General features: G+C 35.8%; 1 protein-coding gene across 8 annotated transcripts in view; it reads left to right on the top strand.

The window, feature by feature from the left end:
- The window catches only part of iqsec1b (IQ motif and Sec7 domain ArfGEF 1b), a 532,991-nt gene extending 515,126 nt beyond the window's left edge, over positions 1-17,865 (top strand). For 7 of the 8 annotated variants that reach the window (XM_043707985.2, XM_043707986.2, XM_043707990.2 and 4 more), the window contains 6 exons: positions 3,121-3,246; positions 7,913-8,012; positions 8,163-8,324; positions 8,606-8,782; positions 10,610-10,659; positions 14,079-17,865. In XM_043707985.2, coding sequence (XP_043563920.1) covers positions 3,121-3,246; positions 7,913-8,012; positions 8,163-8,324; positions 8,606-8,782; positions 10,610-10,659; positions 14,079-14,663 — 1,200 coding nt within the window. In that variant the 3' untranslated portion in view covers positions 14,664-17,865. The remainder of the gene's footprint in view (positions 1-3,120; positions 3,247-7,912; positions 8,013-8,162; positions 8,325-8,605; positions 8,783-10,609; positions 10,660-14,078) is intronic. The other variant, XM_043707991.2, reaches the window with a different exon arrangement.
- The last annotated feature ends 1,572 nt before the right edge of the window (positions 17,866-19,437 follow it).

The raw sequence follows: 19,437 nt of genomic DNA, 5'->3' as shown, positions 1-19,437 counted from the left end.
GGTGAATTGGCCATGCTAAATTGCCCATAGTGTTAGGTGAAGAGGGGAATGGGTTGGTGTGGGTTTGTTGGGCTAAAGGGTCTGTTTCTACACTGTAACTAATCTAACCTACTAAAATTTGCGTTCCCCCAGTTTAGTATCTTCCCACAAGATCCTGACCTATCCTTGTTTGTGACTTTCTTAAAACTGAAGGAGTTATGATCATTGTTTCCAAAATGCTCTCCCACTGAAATGTCAGTCACCTGACCAGGCTCACAAGGTCCAGTATGACCCCCCTTCTAGTTGGCATGCTTTTATGTTTTCTAAATTGTCCATCATATCTGGTTAACACTAGCAAGGATATATTTAGTATTCAGCATTGGATTCAGTAAAAATGTGATCTGCTACTGCCCACTTGAATTGCTGAAATAGTGTTGTGAAGAAAAATTTAGAATTATATCACTTTGTTCATGACCACTGGATACCTCAAAGTGCTTTACAGTACTCACTTTTTTGATATAAGAAACATTGAAAAAAAATGTCAAAATATGAACAGTGTACTCCCATAAACAGCAACTACGTAACCAGATAATTTGTTTTTGTGATGTGGAGTGAGGAATAGGTTTTGGCCAGGACACTGAGATACCTCCCTTGCTCACCTTCAAAGTTGGTTACATCCAAATGAACAGACACTTGGGGCCTTGATTTCACATCTTATTCAAAAGAATACACTTCCAACAACACAGCACTCCCTCAGAGCCTCACTGAAATGTTGGACTTGCTAAAAATGCTTTGGTCCAGATTTTGTGATTAGCAGACAATAGGCAGCATTTGTTGTACCTAATGTGCCACTACTTGACCAATCAGATTTGTGAGATTAGGAGACCTATAAAAGAGATAAAGGAACATTAAGTTTTTTAAATATCTAACAATTAAAATCTGAAGGAATGAGAATCCACAACCGAAAGTTGATTTTCAGTGTTGGAGGCATTGTTTAGTAGGAATTAAAACCTGTCATACCATAAAAGACTTATTTGCACTGAATTGGACAAATTTATCTTGCAAGTTGAGTGAATTTTCATCAGTTAGGTACAGTACCCTTGTGGTGTTCTAAGCATTTCAATGGCAAGTCTTTCAGTGGGATGCCATTATGTTGTAGCTTTTTAGAGGATCAGGGCAACTCAGAACATCTTGCAGATTTTAGTAGTTTACTGTACATTTGCAGCCACTGGAAGTCACTTTCTGATTTACTGTGCTGTAGCAAGGGAAGAAATCTGATAGGGGATCAAAAATGGAATTGGCAGGAAGACAGACAGGTTTGAGCGATGACAAGATTTCAAGGACTTGAGAGGAAATGAAGTTGCAGTTGCATCTGCAGTTTCCAAAAATGAGAGATGTGAGATATGGCATTTTACAGGAGAGCAACGATGGTAGATTTGAAGGAGAGGATTATAGTACCTGATTACTAAATACAGTACCAATGCCAGCAGACCAGAAAGGGAAAGGAGTGGTCAGCAGTATGGTGGAAACACAGATGTTCAGTCTCATAGAAAAAATGCTCCAGAGAAAGATGCCATTTCAAGGGTAGGACTGACAGGAGGAAGTTTAGGAGAAGTTTGGCAGGTGGGCAAAGGAAAAGGAGGACCTCTAGCAGCTGAACAGTTGGTTTTATTCTCAGTGTCTTTTAAAAAAAGACAGACATTGAGCACCTCATTTGTTGTGGTGAAGGTGGAAGAAGGACAGGAGGTGGATTTAAGAGGACTGTAAAAGAAAGAGCAGACTTTAATCTAGAAAGCATGGTGACATCTGGACAAACACAATTTGTAGCCAAAGTACTTTTAAGGTGTAGTTATTGTTGTTCACATCAGAAGTGAATGTAGCATGTAATGGGTATTAGTCCTCTGTACATAAGTGGGAACAACTCAGACTGAGGGAGAGATAAGGACTGTGAACAAGTCAAGAGACTCTCTTTGAGGAAAGACTTTTTAATGTTTTGGTACTGTATCAATTTTTAAGCTTTGATTCAATTAACAGTAATGTTGGAGATATGACAGCCTATTTCAGTATAGCCGGCTCAAACAAAGAGGGATAATCGAGGTAAACAGATAGGAGAAAGTGAGGACTGCAGATGCTGGGGATCAGAGTCAAGAGTGGGACTTATGCCCAAAGCGTCGATTCTTCTGCTCCTCAGATGCTGCCTGACCTGGTGTAATAAATAGATAGTATGTTTGTATCGGTTGAGGGTGAAATATTTGCCAGAAATCGGGTCAAATTCTTCAAATAATACCATGGGATGTTTTACATCTGCATGCGAGAAAGGAATTGACATTGGTTCAACATTTTACCTTAAAAATCCAGGAATCCAGAGTGAGCCTTGAGTTTTGAACATAGAAGAGGGATACAAAACAGCTTCATTTAATTTATCTTTGTCAGATACATTACGGGCACTTAAGCGGCTCCTGGACAGACACATGGAAGATAGTACTATGAAGAGTATGTAGGTTAGTCTGATCTTAGAGTAGGATAAAAGGCCTGCACAACATCGATGGCTGAAAGGCCTCTACTGTGTTACACTGTTCTATGTTCATCACTCGGTATGGCTTTGAAATGTTTCAATTTTAAATTTACAGTTGCTCAGGGTCCCATCCTCTAGGCCAAGACACAAGAAAACACATCAGAAAGAAGTATTTGTAGACAACAGTATAACAAGATTTTCTTGTACATTATGCAGAATTAAAGGAATAGATAACCTTCCAAACATTAAGGATGTCAAACTTCTTTAAAGAATGTGAAAGATGCATTTAATTAGTAATATTTTTTTTCAACATAACATCAGTTGTGGAAAGAGAAAAACATTTCTGCATAAAGTCAAGTATTGATGAGAAAGAAATGCTCTTGAAAGTTGACATGGTTTGTGCTACTATATTTTGTGATCATTTGTAAATCTAGTCAATCAATTTGTACATATAAGGCTTTTCCCAGCTGTTGAACATTTGATTTTTAAATAAATCGGAGAACCTTGATAAATTTCTTAAAATAAAACATTATTAAAAATGCAGTTAATCTTTTGATGATCACCTACATGGGATTAGTTTTTTTTTAACGATACAAGTGGTATTGATCTGATCTTTGCCATTTCAGGTACTTTCCCTACCCCATCGACGGTTAGTCTGCTACTGCCGATTATTTGAAGTTCCAGATCCCAATAAGCCTCAAAAACTTGGCTTACATCAACGAGAAATATTTCTATTTAATGACCTTCTTGTGGTATGTAATCATTTACCTTCACTAAAAAGGTTTAATGGGATGCTGAAAGTTACCTTAAACAGAGATTTGTCAGCATATCACTCCTCCTTATCACACAACTGTTCCTTAGTACAATTCATTTTAATTTATTTTCACATTCACATAATTCTGACACCTCGAGGTGGCAAGATGGTCAGTTGTTAGCACTGTTGCCTCACAGCACCAGGGATCTGGGTTCAATTCCCAGGCAACTGTCTATGTGGAGTTTGCACATTCTCCCAGTGTCTGTGTGGGTTTCCTCTGGGTGCTCTGGTTTCCTCCAACATGCCAAAGATGTTCAAGTTAGGTGGACTGGCAATGCTAAATTGCCCATAGTGTCCGGGGATGTGCAGGCTAGGTGAATTAAACATGTAAAATGTGGTGTTACAGAGATGGAGTGTGAGGTGTGTCAGAGGGATGCTCATCAGAGGATTGGTGTAGACTCGATTGGTCAAATGACCTGCTTCTGCACTGTAGGGATTCTATGATTCTCATTCTAGCAAACCTGTGTTGTCTGACATGGACAATCCTCTGCTATTATAGTAATTTAATGCTGTTTAAATATTAGGATGAAGAAATTATCTTCAGCAAGAGTGAAACTTTCTCAGCTACATCCAGTTTTGCGTTCAAAACCTGTTAATTGAACATCAAGGATTAGTAAATAGTTTTTCAAATCTATTGTCAACAAATAACTGAACATATTTATGCACATTGAAACTTACAGTAGACATTTGAAATATATAACAAATTTGTCATCAATGGCCCATTGCTATTTTTTAAGGTCCTTGCAATGGAGCCTCATACACAAATTGCTTTCCCGTTTGCTTGCTCTGCCATCGGGTTAACAGTCTATGATTAATGTCTAAAGATATTCAAATCTTCCTGAATATTAACATTCCTGAGACTCTGAGCTTTTTAAAACATTGTTTTTCTATTCTTCCTACAAAGTGGACAGTTTTACAATTCTCACATTATTTTTGCTAATTCAATTAACTCACCTATATCCATCAGCAGATGCTTTGTGGCATCATCTCAGCTCACTTCCTCATTGATGTTTGTATCTTCAGTAAAAATTTGTCAGTGATGTAGCTAAGCGGATAACTAGCAAAGAGCCAAACATTGATCCATGTGAAAACTGAAACCTGCCAATTCAAAAATGACTTGTTTCTTCCTACCGTCTATTCACAATTCCTCATTTTCATTGTACACTTTGATTAATGATATACAGTACCCAACTCAAATCTCATCCTGAAAAAATTGGTTTTGTTTAAATTTTGAGATCCTAACTTCAAATTTAACCATATCATCATCAAACCTGAAATAAAATTCATCATACCATGTTCACTCTTCACCCAAGGATTCCATACCAAAATGTCACGAATTAGCCCTGTTACATTAATATCAAATACTAAAAGTAGAGTGAGAGGATTCTTGGAACATGGTTATCTGCTATTGAAATGTACTTACAAGTAAAAGGAGCATGAGAATGTTTTAGTGTTAAATGTTCCTTAGATAACAGTGAGAAATGCCTCCGCCCCCCCCCCCCCCCCCCCCTTTCACTACCATTGATTTTACCCAATTCCAGTTAATCAAAGCAATGGTTTTAAAGAGACATGTTTTCACACTCAGGCAAAATGTAAATTATCTGCTTTGCTTGAGATTTGTTTATGATTAGTAGTTATTTATTAAAATAATTTTGCAATTTAGGCGTTTGCAAAGTTAATTGCAGGTGGCAATTAACTAATTGCTCTGTTAAATAACAGTAATTAAATCTATCCCAATAATAATGTCACATCTAATGCATTTTTAGTTGAGTGTTTTAAAAAGCAGTGTAATAGCTGGATGCCCACAACAGGTTGTATACATTTGTAAAGGCCAACCAATGTGTGCTATGTTATTTCATCCATTTAAAAAAAAATTTGGATATTTGCTGTCAAATTATTGGAATTAGATTTTTAACCATTTCACATTCTAGAAATTTCAAATCTCCATTGCATGTTATAGTTACCACTATTCTGACTTTATTTTTTAAACTGTGTTTTGATTATTTTAACTAATTTGTGTCAGTTATGCTGAGAAACTCCTACGGGCCAGTTTTGTATCCATATCATTTCCATATTACTTGAACACTTCTGATCAAAAATCAGTGACTAAGGCACATTTAAGTTGATCATAATTCTTTACAACACCCATTATTTTGTGTTGATTGATTTTGCATTTTTTGAGACAGAATAAAAACAAAGTTCCATAAAGAGAAACATGGAAGAGCCATTTTCTCTAGATGTTAATTTTTTTTCAAAATTTTCTTTCACTAAGTGGCATATGAAAATAAATCATTCCATCTTTTCACACATCATTTCTGATGATTGTATAATTTTTTATTCTAAAAATAACCTCAATCATCATACCTGTTTCATAAGTAAGAACATCTAAGATCTACTATAAAATAAGATATTAAAATGTGAAATAGAATTTAAACAAGGAAATTAGATGAGGAATATCAGAACCAGGAGTACACCATTTAGCCCTCTAGACTGGTCTATTCACTGAAAGCATGGCTAATCTGCATTCTCATTCCCTATACATCCATAATTTAAATGGCTTTCCAATTCACATTTTAAGGAAGTACACTTCAGCCTTTAAGAACTCCATTCAATACTTTGTGTGCATGAAAGATTTGCTATGATATACTTGCATATTAACAATAAAAATCACTTTCAGTACAAGCAATGAATATCATTATTCTCCAGGTGGGATGCTTATGACAACTTAACTGGTTGCTGAATGCCATTTTTAGTCAAAATGTCAAATGAGGTATTAGAATGTTTTGCCCAACTTTTGAAGATTAGATTTGCTCTGATTTTTGTCGAATACAGTAGAGCATGTACACTCAGTGCCTGATTAAATTATTGCATACAGTGTTCCACTTCTCAGTACCTTTTCACCTCATTGAGTAATCAACAGAATGTATAAATCCTGTTCAGAATAATCTGCTTCTAAATAAACCTTGGAGATCAAACAGAAGAAAAGAATGTAGATTTCTTGAACACGTTTTGATTTCTTCAGAACACTCCAATCTGCCTCACAACAATGAATTTTATTGGCACTGTAGTCAATATTATGTATGCAAATACTGCAGTAAGTTTGCAGAGACGGCAAGGTAATCTGTCTCTGATGGTGTTTGTCAAGACAGGAATTTAAGCCAACATTCCTTCAGCGCCCTTTTTCCTGGAGTATTTCTTGTATTGACCAAATCATAGGAACAGATATCCAAAAGATGGCTGCGCAATTCTACATTGAATTAGACATTGTGCTGTTAGTTCTGAAATAAGGTTAAACCCACAGGTTTTTACTCTGAGGTGAGATCTCTGCCAGTTAAGATAGATGAAGAATGTGTTCATGTGGAACAAAACTTTTTTTTTTCAATTACTTATTTCTTTTTTATTCCTCCATTATAGGACTCAAACTTTCCCTACACTTACCAGGCCTCTTATGGAGACTCTAAACATTTAAAATTGGGCATTTTAAGGGCATTATATTAAAAGGGGAAATTGTCATTCATTCAGAGCTTTTACTGCCATAGCACTGCTTGTGACTTTTCAATGCGAGTAGTACTTTATATTCACAGTAGATTTAGATGAAACCTCTGTCAGTTGGGGTCTTGTGCATGCACAGCATTACACAGTGCATGGTGATATAAGTTGCAGGGCTCTTAATGTAAAGAGTCTTGGAATTGTTTGTACATTCTTCATTGATGTCTTTCCTTTGACTTTTCAGAGGCTCAGAATAAGTTTACCCTGTCTCTTTTTGGACTTAATTGTCTTTTCCTTTTGCTTGTTTTTAACTTTAACTTCTTATATTGACATTTTGCATCTTATTTGGATTCTTTAGGGTACATCTTCATTCTTAAAAATGAGTGCATGCACTTTGTAGCTGAGCATCTTACTTTTTCTTGGATTTATCAATTTTTATTTTCAAAAGATGTTTTCAAGAATTTTTTAAAATTGTTATATAAAAAATATGTATTTCAGAGACTCAATCTGAAAATGCAATCGTTTGCTAACATTTATTATTAAGATTATGGTTTGCAGTTACACTGTTTTAGAGGTTTATCTGTTAGGATTCAAATCTTGGAGCCAATTTAGCATTGTAGGAAATACAATTTGCAATACCTTTGGTGATAATTTCCAAATTTCTGTACGTGTCAATTTCGAGACATACATTGATTGCTGGAGATTTGTATGACTACTCTCTACAGCTTTCAGTGTTGTACCATAATTAACTGAATTTTTGACATTGATTTTCTTTGAGATTTGATGAAAATGGGAAGCTTCATCATAAGCAGGAGTCTGTGATCGTGCAAGCCCAATCTGTTAATGAATCATTGCGGAGTAGCACTGTTAAGGTGCATGCAAACATGAAATGAGGACATTATTTAAAATTACTGACTAATATCTTTCCAAATAGTTGAGGACTTCTAAAGGTCAACACAGATAAAAGTTTAAAATTATGACATCCTTGGTTTATTGAATGAGTTGAGAATCTGAGACTGCCATTCAATAGCCAACAAGTCATTGCCACATTTAAATCATGATGGTTATTTAATTTCAATGTGATCAGATGATAACTTTAAACTTTATTTGTCCAGGTTACAAAGATATTTCAAAAGAAGAAAAATTCAGTGACATACAGCTTCCGGCAGTCATTTTCCTTGTATGGGATACAAGTTCTTCTCTTTGAAAATCAGTGTAAGGATTTAAGTAACTTTATCTGCTTTTTTCAAATACCTTAAACATTAATAAAGCTTTCTGGAAGATTTTATCTCTTTGCCAATGATGATTTATTTATGGCAATAAATACAGTTTTTAACATGCGAAGTATTCCTTTGTGTATCTTAGATTATCCAAATGGGATCCGACTTACTTCAGCTATTTCAGGTGCTGACATCAAAGTCCTGATTAATTTCAATGCCCCCAACCCACAAGATCGCAAAAAATTCACTGATGATCTACGTGAGTCTATTGCTGAAGTTCAAGAGATGGAAAAATACAGAATAGAATGTAAGTACAAATTCGGAGTCAACTTTTGTTTTACTTGGAAGTGTGAGGTCACTATAGATTTGAATTAATTGATTTCAAGTTTCAAATTGCGACTCTGTCTTGACTTTTGAATTCATCATTTTGCTAAAAATAACGTATTTTAATATTGAAAGGTCTACTGAAACAGAAAGTTTGCAAAACTAAAATAATCATTTTCATTGGCATCACTTGTATTAATCTGGCACAATTATCCATTCTGATCATGCACTATAAGGAAATATAATCCAACATTTTACCTTCAGCTGAACTAGAAAAGCAGAAAGGAATTGTACGCCCAAGTATCTCTCAAAGTTCAGGCCTGAAAAAGGAACCTGGTATTGGCACAATAAGCAGGACCAGTCTGGATGACAGTTATACCACTGGGGAAGGGTTAAAGAGGACCGCACTAAGTAGTTCCCTCAGGGACCTCTCAGAAGCAGGTAAGAAGCTAGATGTTAATTGTGATCTTTTGTGTTGTACATATACCTATGCTGTTGCTTGTTCGGGTGAAATCAAAGACTGGTCTGCAGTCTAATGAATGTTGAAGGTCAAAACCATCACTGAATAAACTTTTCAATTTTGTAGCAAGTCACATACAGAATATGTATTTGCAATCTGTTCTAGGATTCATTCCAATAACTATCAAGTTTATTTCCTAATTTTCAACGTTTGAACTTTGTGTGTTAACTTTATTAATGTCAAATGTAGGCTTTTTAATCTTCAGCAAAATTGCTGTTCCTCCAGTTTTGTGACACCAAAGAATATTATTGTATTTTGTGAAATAAATGGGCTTGATCTAAATAATAATCTGTACTTGCATGCTATTAGCTGCTGCTACTTTAAGTGCATAGTCATTTGGAAAATTGAACCTTGATCAGAAGAAAACATTTGAATTTAGTAGTGTTGGATGATGATCTTAGACGTACATGTTGTCTAATCTTAATCAGACTTTCAGGATATATGTATTTTACATGAAATTATTTAGTGATTCTGATTTACAAGTCACTAAAGTGATCAGAAATATAATCTGCAATTTGCCTGTTGTCAGTTTAGTAAGTTGTGGGATCTAGTCAGTCAGGATATGCTCTGCCTGGAATGGATTACATTTAGGATGGAATGGTCCTGTGTGGAAATTCTGTGTTATGTGCTTGAATCAAGTATATGTTCGACCATTTCCAAGTGTATTTTTTTTGTTTAATGTGGGGTATGGCAATGTGTAATGCAGTCCAAAATCAAGTGAACACCAGGAAACTGTTTAGTTGTTGCGCTTGCTGAGTCATGTTTGGTCTCAAGTCTATTTGTTTCTTCTCTTTTATGGTTGGTGTTAATTATGGTTGTTACACAATTATTTCTCATGTGATATATACACTTATTCTCTTAAAGGTGTTGATTTATTAAATTCTGAAGTGGCTACTTTTCCCAAATTAGTCCAGGATCTCTAACCCCTTTTTTAAAAATGAAAAAGTCATTTTCTGAAATATTCAAACACTTCTGATGTTTGTCAAAGCATTAACATAAAATGTTCAGCCCTACACATCCTACATTTCAGTAAAACATGCTTATTTTAGGCAAGGTCATTGGTTACAAGATGGGATTTGGACCTCTGTTGAAGAGACTGTCATCTTTCACCATTTGACCTCGTTTCTGCAGGTTTCTTAGTCGACATTTATTTTTCCCAGAGTAGAAAAATGAAATCCACTCGAGGTCCAGTTTTTCATAAATCAATGGATGCTGCTTTGAAGAAAATTAGTGCGAGATTACATTAAGGAAGAGTTTAGTGATGTTTTCATTCTGTTGCCTATATTTATCCACAAGTGCTGGTAAAGCTCATCATTTATGTAGCTTCCATGGAAATAAAATGGCATTACCCATGTTGCTGATGTTTTCTTTTTTCTTTTTAATGTCTGCAGTATATTTTTATACAATATACACCCTTATTTGTATGAATTCTAAACAAAAAAATTTCTAAAACTATAGCATTAATTGTTTGAACTATTTCATTTAAAAATGCTAAGTTTTCTCAATCAACAATGAGATGTAACAATGATTCATTGTTACTTTTAGGTTTTTTTCAATACTTAGACAGCCTGCAGCCATCCCTGATAATATGCTGTTCAGTTTCCTCCATGTTTGCCTGCTAATTCCCAATTAGATGTGCTCAGCTTGTACTGTATGCAGAGAGACCCTTTAATGTGCATTGGGTGCAAAGATGTGGCCCCTGGGTTAATTCTCAGTTTCTAATCTTTGGTATTGCATGTCCTGGGCAGGCAAGCGTGGGCGCCGCAGCAGTGCAGGATCGCTAGACAGCAATATGGAAGTAAGTAGGAAGTAATTGATCTGTAGCTGGATGTATAATGTATATTTTGAAAATCATTTGTTTTGCATCCTTTTGCTTTCTTCCAACAAGTAACCTGCCTGCCACGTAGAATATGCATGTGTGAATTGCTTGCCATGTATACCTAATGCTCGCGCGCATAGTCAGGCTTCTTGTTAAGGCACACCATTGTTGATGGAATAAGCCGAATGTGGTTTTGCTGGCAGCGATGAATCTGAAGCTTTTGAAATCATCAGCATGTGAAATGCTGAATAAACTAATATATGCCATGTTGTGACACTGAAACATGGATTCAGTTTATTATTTTGCTTTATATGAGCTGCACTTAAACTTTCTCCTTTGTTTTGTTGGCTATCAGTTTGCAGAATAACACTTAAGATTCTCAGTCAAGGTTTTGAGTTCTTAAGTTGTTACCTTTTTTTTGTTAAAGCACCATTGTGCTTCAGTTGAAAGCATTGTTTGGAAACGCATAGAAAAACTGGATAGAGTAGATGAACTGATTGTGGATTTCATGAAAACTCATTCATTATCCAAGCATTCACCCACACCTTCCTGCTCCAAGTTCATTTATTGCCCATGCATGCTTAAAATGTAATGGCATTAAAATTAGTAGACTTGCTATTTTAACACACAATTATCAGTAATTCTGCGTTGAAAATGATTTATATCAAAACCTTTTTTCTTGATGTCTCCACTGATTATTGTCTGTGCAAGTGTCTTTGTTGTGATATGTCTTGTAAATTCTGAAAGGTGGTTTTGGAAATGTTTTTATTTGTAACTGACTTGTGCCACGGTATGGTATGTCCAGTCCTTTGGTCTTGTTTCTACAAAGTTTCTGAAGTGAACAATTAGACTGTATGCATAAAATAAGTTGCCAAAAGAAAAGCAAAGTATTTGGGTTCTTTTTTTATTTAAGTGACTGTTTGTTTGTGTTGTGGAAGAGTTGAAAAAGAAACTAACATATTCACCATGATAACTACTGAATTTTGAGACAGTGAGTGACACAGAATTTACTAAGAGTCTGTCATGTCCTTTTCTAAAAATATATTTCATCACAGCAAATGTAATAACAACTGTGTGTGACATCAAATAATTTTGTGTCTGAATGCCCTTTAATCAAAATTCAGAAAACATTGCATTTATATATTTTCTTGGCATGCAGCCAATAACTCCACATCTATCTGTGGACATTCACATTTAGCATCTGGAGATTATTTCATAACACTTCTGCAAATCTCCGTCATGGAAGGAAACAATAATTGTGTTCTGGTGGAAGCGAAAAATTTGGTCACTTTAGCATGACTCTTGCCTCCATTTGGGAAGAGAGACAGTCAACAAACACACTGGAAAATGTAACTAGTCAGATCCCCCTGTTCTCCTGCCTTAATCCGGAAATGTTTGGAGACAAAGATGGAAGATAACTACATAACAAAAGTGTACAATTAGCAAGAGATATTTTCAGATCAGTCTGTTAATTGGAGGAGGGGTGGTGCTGCTGCTCATTGAGATGTAATTGAAAAATAATTTGTGCTAATATGAAGAACATATTTCAATCAATCAATATTTCAATCAGTATATTACTGAAAACTGTGGTTGTATCTTCTCTTTGTTTACCCTATGGACAAAAATTTAATATCTAAAATTTTGCTTTTGTTTAACTTCTAATCTGAATAGCATGGTGGCTGTTTTGTTCTGATAACAAAGATTTGAATTTCTTGTAGATATGATCCTTTTAACATTATGCCTAATTATCTGGTAGTAGTGTGTATCCAGCCAAAACCACAATGCATTCTCTAATTAAATTGTCATAATTTGATAAACAGAATAGTTTTAGTGTCCAGTATCTTTCTTTTTCATTTGAAAAGCTCTAACTCGAGCAATATCATGTCCCTCACCATGTTGAAGTTGGACACATACTAAGAAACTAAGTTTTAAACAAAAGTTTTGTAAAGATCATTTGGATAACTACGTGAATAGGAAAGTTTTGGAGGGATATGGACCAGGAGCGGATAGTTGGGACTAGTTTAGTTTGGGATTATGTTCAGCATGGACTGGTTGGAACAAAGGGTCAGTTTCTGTACTGAATCTCTGACTCTAAGATTGATGACAATATATTATCACACTCTAGTACGTATCTGTGGAGATTCCGTGAGTAGTTAGTTATTGCACAGACTGCTTTGGTATTGAAGTTTCATGACTCTCAATTATTGAACTTTGACTGATCACTACCCAGATATGAAATGATAATAACTTAATCCTAATTGGAAAAATAATCATTCAACTTCAAAAATTCTTTCGAAAAGTGGAATAATTCATGATGAACAAATTCCAAGCAGGGTGAATTCTTGTCTCCAGTTGAAAGGCTAAGTTGTTAGATCAGAGCTGTTTTCCAATTTTGGTGAAAAAGATGTAATTTTATTTCATCATTACACTGACCTCATGAAGTTTAGGGTTTCTTAATCTGATTAATTTTCAAACCATCTTGACCTATCAATCTTTAGATTACAAGTGAGTAACTTGCAGGTTTTGCACATAAAGTTCCCTTATTCTGTGGTTGATATCTTGTTAAAGAAAAAAAATCAACTATCTCCCAGCTCCTGTGAAACATACACATACATGTAGACCAAGCAAAATGTGGGCAAGCAATGAATCCTACTTCCTAACTTCTGATTGCAAAGAAGTGGATAAATAACTGTATTTGCAAAATCATAGTTACAGCTGCAGATTTGAAGAATGAAACATGAAAGAAAATGATGAAACTCAGGATGCCAACTAAACATTCTTGTTTTATTCACAAGACTCTATCAATATCATGGATGAAAATATTTTCTTCAATCATAGTCATGAATTTATGTTCACTCAATGCAACTTTCATAGGACCTGACTCTAGATTACCCAGGCTTGTATGTTATTTGCAGATACATTGTAACTTTGAGGTGAATGTAAACTAGCACCCACTTCAGATGCCGAGTTTTAATGGATTCTGCAAATTATGTTAAAAATACCCAAATTGAAAATGAAGATTTAAGTTGGAAAAGTACAAAACCTGTGCCCGTAAAGAATTATGGTGAGGGATTATACATCTTTTGGATTCATCTATTAAATGCATTCATTAAAGAACATAATACATATTGGATGTTTACACTCCTGAGAGATTTTTCATTTATTCAAAAACCCATCTCATTATAAACTTTAAATTGTGAAAAATTACTCATGATACAGTGCAGAAATGTTCTTTCATAGTTCATTGAAGTAGGGATCAAATTACTATAATGATTGTTTGGTCTTTGAATGTTATTTGATCCATAAAAACATACAGCAACATTTTCTCTTAATATTAGTTTAAATTAATTTTCACAAGCTTAATTCAATAAATAACATGTTATTCTTTCTCGTCCTAGGGGTCAGTCATTAACAGCCCTCATGCACGTCGAAGAGCCACCACATCTACACGAGGAGAGTGTCCAATCCGTCCTCACCAGACATTGTCAAATTCATCATCACTGCTTGGTTCTTTGTTTGGTAGTAAAAGAGGGAAATCCTCTTCCCAGGCTTATTCCGCACCAGGGTCATCTCAGCAACTTCAATATCCACCACATCAGCAACATCCCTCTGTTGTGCATCACCCAGGCCAGACAGAAGTACAGACGCAGCAGTTGCACTCAATTCACTCCCAGTTCTGTCATATGCAACAGACCCAGCCCCTCCCACCTCCTTATCATCATCATCACCACTACCACCCACCTCAACATGCTCAGCTCCCTCATCAGCATCACCAACACATACAGCATTCCCAACACACTTCGCATTCCCAACATGCTCCCTATGTGCAACAACACCCGCATGCAGCTCACGCCTCTGTGCCCACTCCCCATCCCCAGCATCCTACTCACTCACAGCACCCTCAACATCTCCATGGCCAACAACCCCCTTCTGCTACCAGTGGCAAGACCAAACACACAAGTGGCATCAGCACAATAGTCTAGGTGGAAAGGTAGAACTTAGAACATTGAACACTTATCATATTACAAAGAAGCTGCACTAACTCTTATGAAAACACTTAAATGCAGCAAAAGGTAAATCTGACTTCTTAATTTTAATCGGTCGAATTACTACTGTGTGCTTTATATAGCAACCCATCAGTAACATAATTTACATTCCCAGTGTAATGTTAGAAAGTACTGTAATTGGCTTCATCCCTCCAGGCGTTCAGGGGAAAATTTTCCTTGATTTCTTTTTTGCCTTGCTTGAGGCAAGCTGGGAGCCTACTGTGCTGCTTGCCATTCAGTGCTTTTGCTCTTGGACTTCGAGCAGATGTTACGGCTTTTTTTTCTTTCCCTTGGAGTATTGCCTGATGGCTTTTCTGTTAGTTCAGATATAGGAGTCTGTAAGAAAGGAATATGGTGTGGATTCTAAACTAACTTGCTTCATCACACTGGTTTTTAACAATTGCTGAAACCCTTTTGTGGATAGAAGGTTGTTATAGTTTATTTGAATTCTGTTTTTGATCATTTAAAAAATAATGAATTGCGTATGAAAAGTATTGCTTAGCACCCTGAAGCTGCAAAACATGCCTCAAGTTTAAAGGAAAAATGTAGGTTCAGTTATATTTTAGCACTGAAACATAAAAATGAAGTTGTGGAATTCTGACCATTTTAAACTATTCCAGTATTTATTCAACTTTAGCCCCCAGTATCAACAAACACATCAATTGTAATCTTTAAGTGTGCCAACTATATCATCACATGCTATTTTAATCAAGACCTGCTTTGTGTATAACATGCATATTTTAATAGAAAAATGAAAGCCTATTTGACTTATCAGTATTGAAATTAGTATAGTGAGCTAACTGTGAAATTTGGTGCAGTTTGCTATTGAAATGGTATTTAATCATCTGTTTTGGCATCCTTTATTCCAATAATAATTGCTTATCAGGTGGGAAAAATGAAGGGATAACATTTGGAATAGATCCAGATTTACTTCATCCATTTACAAATGAGAGTTCAGTATAAACAGAATTCCATGTTCATTTGCACACACATGAATATTAATAAGCCCACTTCAAGTAATTAGCAGGATAAAGCATTAAAATTTTGAAGGATAAAATTCCTTTCTTTTTTGAGATGATTTTCAGGAGATAAATATATATTTTTGCTTCAAAGTACATTGCACTCAGCAGGCTGAGTACATCTCTCTCACATCACTATTATACTTGTTTTATGAAATTTAAAATATGGTCCCTATATTTCAAAAAAGGATTGGTGATATCAAATAAAATCTAATTATTGCAGCAGACACACTGTTGAAGTGAACAGCTTGCAAAATAATATATTCAGTGACAACGTGAGGGGTCTGCTAAAACTGAAGGAACACTTCTGGCTTGGACCATTCTGACATAGAAGATGAGCTCAAACTAATATTTTTTATTCTGACAACAACAAATTCACCAAACATGAATACCAGCAAACTTATGAACTGAGCACTTTGTTAGCTGCCATAGTGAGCAAATACAGCAGATAGAGTTTAGCCTTTTTTTAAGTTGAGTTTCTTTAATGTGCAATATTTTCTTATAATTATGTACTGAAGTGAGAATAAATGTCAGGTTTATTAATTTAATCATTCTTGAACATCATAGATCGTGAAGTCTTATCTCTTGGAATCAGACTGATTCCTGGGATTCTGTTCCTTGCAGTATAAAGAACGAAGCGCTTTCAATGAAGCAGGCTATCTTGCATGACATTTAATGTTAATATGATGAGGCTACACTCTACATACTGTATATTTGCAAAGTTTCAGTGTTGACATTAAATATAGTTGAAGTAGGGTGATCTCATATTAAAATACTTACTGTTTCTTCATACCTCTTTATAAGTATAGTCCAATTGTAATCCCAAACCTGTTCCAAAAAAGATCTGGTTGCCATTTGAGATGATAGTGGTGGTGGGAAGGATTAGTTTCAAGGTCCAGGACCTATATAAACTGCACAATAGCTCCTTCAGGAAGACTTTTGTCTGTTACATATACTGTGCATAAATTGTTTGAAATGACCACAAATTTTCATTGTAAATAAAAATGTATTAAATTGGGAATAGTGTGGATTCTTTTTATTTCCAATGCTTAAGCACCTGTATAATCAGTTTGTCCAAGTTAATGTTTAGCTCTGCATGTTTTGTGAGTGCTGATGTGTACACAAGTTCAAACACATGGCATTTAGACTTTCATCAAGATGTTGGATCTTTAGCATATATGTTTGGCTTACGCAAATAATTTCTACCAGATGATGCCAGATCAACAGGAATACACTGTGGCCTGTAATTCACCCACTTTATCTTGCAGACCTGATCTTTTCTGGAATAAATCAAATAATGTGTATTTGTATTTGATTTTTTTAAGTTAAGAATGAAATGTATGACAATGTAATTTTTTGGATAAGATCACTTTAATATTAGTGTACAAGTATTGTATTGCTTCTAAAAAAAGAAAAAAATGCAATCGTCTGATGTCAGATTTTTTCCCATCGTGCACTGCATGCTGCAGTAGCTGCTTGTTTCTTGTAACAACAAACTGAATGAAAGTCACCAAATACAAAGTGAAAATCTTAATGTTAGATTACTGTCTCATGTAAAAGCTGTGTTGCTACAATCCAGCATGCATTTAGGTTTGTACTCATTGTACAATATCATTTGGCAAAGCCAATTCTGCCTGCAACTCTAAAGAAGCAATTGTGTACATACTTGGAATGGAATGCCATATCTCAAGGGGAGAAATGGGGAGAGGAGTAGGCAATTAAACAAGAGGTGGGGCTAATGAATCGGCAATCCTTTAATTTGTATATAGTGTGTAAATTAGTATTACAAATATACCCAATAATTTGGGTTGCATTCCTTATGTTTCTAATCTACCATAATGCTTAGGTCTGTTATACATCTGTGGCAGCCCATACCAAATTGTTAGCTTATTGCAAGTGATGAGTACTTGAAAACAGACTGTTAATTTTCAGATGCTTTCAACTATTCATGCATTGTAATTGTTCTCCAAGGCTCATGATCCATTTTGTATGGAAGGAGAGAGGAGTGCTTTCATTTTATTATGCATTATAATTGTAAGTAGTACACAGCCCTATCCATGTCAAACTATGACTGTGATAATGTGGAGAACGCAAAATAAACCATACAAGATTAAACTTGATGTTTTTTTTATTTAATGGTTTTCTTGAAATTTTGAAATATACAATATTTTAAGTTGCTTGATTTCAAACTCTAATATTTACCTAACTGCTTGCAATTCTGGTCTCCCTGCTACAGGAACGATGTTGTGAAACTTGAAAGGGTTCAGAAAAGATGTACAAGGATGTTGCCAGGGTTGGAGGGTTTGAGCTATAGGGAGATGCCGACGAGGCTGGGGTTGTTTTCCCTAGAGTGTCAGAGACTGAGGGCTGACCTTATAGAAGTTTATGTAGTCATGAGGGGCATGGATGGGGTAAATAGACAAGGTCTTTTCCCCGGGGTGGGAGTGTCCAGAACTAGAGAGCATGGGTTTAAGGTGAGAGGGGAAAGATATAAAAGGGACCTAAGGGGCAACCTTTTTGTGCAGAGTTTGGTGAGTGTATGGAATGAACTGCCAGAGGAAGTGGTGGACCCTGGTACAATTACATTTAAAAGGAATTTGAATGGGTACATGAATAGGAAGAGTTTAGAATGATATGAGCCAAATGCTGGCAAATGGGACGAGATTTATTTAAGATATCTGGTCAGCTCGGATGAGTTAGACAAAAGGGTCTGTTTCTGTGCTATATACTCTATGGCTATCTAAAACGTACATAATATTTGTACAGTTTGGAATTGCTACAAAGCTGTATACTTGACCGTCTTGCTATCGGGTTATTTTAATTATTCTAATATGTACAGCCCTTTAAGTCAAGGGCAAGAATTTTGCAAAGTAGTGAAGACTCAAGATCATTTAAAAATGTTACACACAAGTCCAACTCCCATTTCCAATTGTTCCAGTTTTTGGTGAAGGGGAATGGGCAGAGATTTATTCATATAGGAAGGAAACCTCAACTTGAGGCTGTTTGAAGTTAGTGTTGAGTTCAAACAGATCTCTTTTTTTCCTGATCCACAATGTGGGAATCATGAATTAATAAAGTAAATATCAGTGCTCTTGATTTGCAGATAAACTTTAGAATAAGCAGTCCTTATGAAACTTTTTAACTCTGTTAACTATAAATAAAACAGGCTTACGGAATCTGAGAGTTTAAAAATAACTTGGGCTGCTTTGATTAGCAGCTCATCTGGTGTATGTTAGAAAGCCACATTAGCATCAGTTCTGAATAAGAATATCTACAGTGTGGGAGCACATTTGACCCAAATCCACACCAACCCTCCAAAGAGCATCCCACCCAGACCTTCGCACTCCCCCTCCACCCCAAACACTTAACCCTGCATTTCCCATGGCTAATCCACCTAGCCTGCTCATCCCTAGACATTGTGGGCAATTTAGCATGGCCAATCCAGCATAACCACTCCACCTAATTTGCACATCTTTGGACTGTGGGAGGAAACGAGAGCATCCAGAGGAAACCTGCACAGATACGGGGAGAATTTGTCAACTCCACACAGACAGTCACCCGAGGGTGGAATCAAACCCGGAGCCAACCAGTGCTAACCATAACCCACTGTGCCGTCATACTGGACTGGAAAAATTAACTGTTTCTCTCTCTACAAATGCTGCCAGACCTGCTGGGTTTCTCCAACATTCTAA

The sequence above is a fragment of the Chiloscyllium plagiosum genome, unplaced genomic scaffold (assembly GCF_037043375.1).
Source record: "Chiloscyllium plagiosum isolate Xiang-an unplaced genomic scaffold, Cpla_swu_hap1 HiC_scaffold_14, whole genome shotgun sequence".
Classification (NCBI taxonomy): domain Eukaryota; kingdom Metazoa; phylum Chordata; class Chondrichthyes; order Orectolobiformes; family Hemiscylliidae; genus Chiloscyllium; species Chiloscyllium plagiosum.
Note: the sequence above shows the minus strand (reverse complement) of the source record. Positions and strands in the feature narration are given on the sequence as shown.